The sequence below is a fragment of the Nannospalax galili genome, unplaced genomic scaffold (genome assembly GCF_000622305.1).
Source record: "Nannospalax galili isolate Female #2095 unplaced genomic scaffold, S.galili_v1.0 scaffold1070, whole genome shotgun sequence".
Lineage (NCBI taxonomy): Eukaryota > Metazoa > Chordata > Mammalia > Rodentia > Spalacidae > Nannospalax > Nannospalax galili.
The window spans coordinates 146,156-149,028 of NW_008327467.1; the positions used below are offsets into that span (position 1 = coordinate 146,156).

Here is a 2,873-nt window from a genome sequence, read left to right on the forward strand (position 1 = left end):
GGTATGTTGTGGCACCAAAAACCTACATCCCTTAAAATTGGTATACTGAGCTACTGAGTCCCAATTTCCAGACAGAAGACATTAGAACCAGAGACCAAAATTAATAAATATAAATAAATAAATAAATAAATAATCACAGAATAGAATTAAGAAAATGGCTGAAGTTTTGGGTTCAGTGCTTTTGAATGTTTCCAAAATCTACTTCTAACCAAGTATGAAAAGCCTCAGAGACCTTTATCAGTCAATAAAAATCCAATTAAAATCTAGGAAGGGACATTCTTCCACATGGAGGGGAAAGGGTACCTTCTAGATTAAAAAGGGCTAAAGAGATGTGCTGGATAGCTTCAGTTGTCAACGTGACACGCCTGGGAAGAGGGAACCTCAAGTGAGGCATTATCTCTATCATGCTGGCCTACAGCCATGTCTGTAAGGTATTTTCTTAACTGGTAATTGATGGTGCCACCCCTAGGCAGATGGTCCTGAGTTATATAAGAAAGCAGGCTGAGCACAGGCCAGGGGAGTAAGGCAGTAAGCAGCATCCTCCGTGGTCCATGCTTCAGTTCCTGCCTCCAGATTCCTGCCCTGGCTTCCCTTTATGATGGATTGTCACTGGAAGTATAAAAAGCAATAATCCTTTCCTCCCTAACTAGAAGAGAAAATAACCAAATATAGTGGGGAAACTTGGCTCCTAGACTTATCTCAAGGCAAATGGGGCTAAGGACTGGATGTTAGTAACTGTACAGTTACTTTCTTAGAGTTGATAATAGGATGGCCCTATTTTTGGGAGATGCAGCAATAAAGCAGGAGATCAGCAACTTTGGGTAAGACAACTGCTGGCTTTGGGGGAAGGTTGAGAGGGTCATGAGGATGACTCAGACATATCTTCACATCCTCCATAACATCACCCTAGAAAAGTATCGAGGATCTAGAAACTTAGCTGGCCCTAGGTTACTTTGTCAAATGCTCAGAAGCAAGTGGTATTTCCTTCTGGGCATAAATACTGAATGCTCTTGAGGCCAGCTGAAAGCAAACCCAGGACTTACAATGGCAGCAATCTTCCCGCTTTTTCTGAGCTGCTGAACTGCAAAAGAATGGAGCACATCCTCCATGGGGGTGCCGTTGACCATGACCACCCTGTCATTTTCCCTGTAAATAAGAAATAAACACCAGTCACAAAAAAACTCACGCTGAGTTATTGTGAATGGTTTAGATAAAACAGAAGCAGCAAATAGACCCAAAATGTTTATTTAAAGGTCTTGGTGTCTGACAGCTCCCACGTTCAGCCAACTTGGTCCCAAGCTCTTCTGAGGAAAAAATGCAAGCCACATAGCAAGGAGGTCAAAAGCTTCCCTCATATTTTTTTGTTTCTTTTGAGAACAGGTCTCATGTAGTCAAGCTGCCCTTGAACTATGTAGCCAAGGCTGACCTTAAATTACTGATCCTCCTAGTCTCTGCCTTTGCCTCTTGAATGCTTATAGTAGCATGCCTGGCTTCTTTACCTCAGATTCTTTTTTTTCCTCAAAAAAGATTTTATTTTTATTTTATGTGTATGAGTATTTTGCCTGCATATATGTAAAATGTACCACATGCATGCATGGTGCCTGCAGAGGCCAGAAGAGGGCGTCAGATCCCCTGGAACTGGAGTTGCAGATGGTTGTTACCCACCACGTGGGTGCTGGGAACTGATTCCAGGTCCTCTGGAAGAGGCTCAGTGGCTTAACCACTAAGCCATCTATCCAACCCTGCCTCGGATTCTTAAAAGAAATTTTAAGAACACAGAATACTATTACTGTGGCTCATCACAAGTTGTCTTAAAATTTTATATTACCCTAAATGAAAGACTACTAACTTGGATAGAAGCACAGAGACTATAAATGCCAACATAATCCTTTTGAACTATCTGAACAATGTAGCCATATAGTTAATTTTGGATTCTTTCCTGCTGGCATGCATCTTTTGAAGAGGCTCTTCTGAATTTAAGGCTAACAGTCAAGAACTTATGTTGTTCTATTTAGAATTTTCTCACTATTGAACTGTGGGGGCTAGGGTTTGTTTGGTTGTTTACGGCTTTTCTGTGTATGCACGGTAGGGCGTAGGTGTTAGAGATTTACCTAAGGCCTTGTCTATGCTAAGCACAAGCTTCACCACTGAGGTACATCCCTAGCCATCTTCATTAAATTCCTAAACAATACAAATTCAGACAAATATAAACTATACTTGGTAGGTACTGGTGGACCATGAAACTTCATGATGGTCAGTCTGACTATCAATTTGACTGGATTGACAAGCACCTAGAAGATGAGTCTTTCAGAGAAACTTAACTGGCAGGCCTGGCAGGGATTGGGGAGGGGGTGAGGACTCACTGTAGCAGGCCATCCGCAGGTCCCCCTGGGAGCACATCGGAAATGACGATTGATGTTTCTCCATTTTCAAAGTGAGGGTTGTCTCTGCCTCCAGACACTGCAATTCCAAATCCTTTTTTGGAATCCTGATCATTGGAGTGAGAGAAGAAAAGTGCTTTTCAGGATTGATTACAAGCACTCAATAAAGTCAAGGTCAAATCAATAACCAGAGACAACCTGGGAATAGATGGGTTTAGGGGAACAATTGAAAAGTGAAATAAAGCAACATTGTGGTCAGCTGACAGGTTCATAAAGGGAAACTCCTTATCTAAAAGGGGTGGCCTTGTGGAAGCTGAAAAAGACAGGGGAAGAAGCAACAGTCTTCTACCTAGATAGGGGTATGCTGTTCCAAACACCAAGGAGACCTGTTCACAGCATCATGTCGGCCTGAGTAGGAACATCTTTAATAAAAACTGATTCTGTCTTTTTGAGACAGGGTCTCCCCGTAGCCCCAGCTGTCCTGGCACTCAC

The 2,873-nt window shown here is 42.4% G+C and overlaps 1 protein-coding gene across 1 annotated transcript in view; it reads right to left on the reverse strand.

Moving 5' to 3' along the window:
* Tjp2 (tight junction protein 2) overlaps positions 1–2,873 on the reverse strand; it is a gene marked incomplete in the record, with an annotated part of 118,886 nt that overhangs the window by 38,661 nt on the left and 77,352 nt on the right. Inside the window, 2 exon segments of the mRNA XM_029562094.1 lie at positions 1,044–1,146; positions 2,364–2,488. Coding sequence (XP_029417954.1) covers positions 1,044–1,146; positions 2,364–2,488 — 228 coding nt within the window.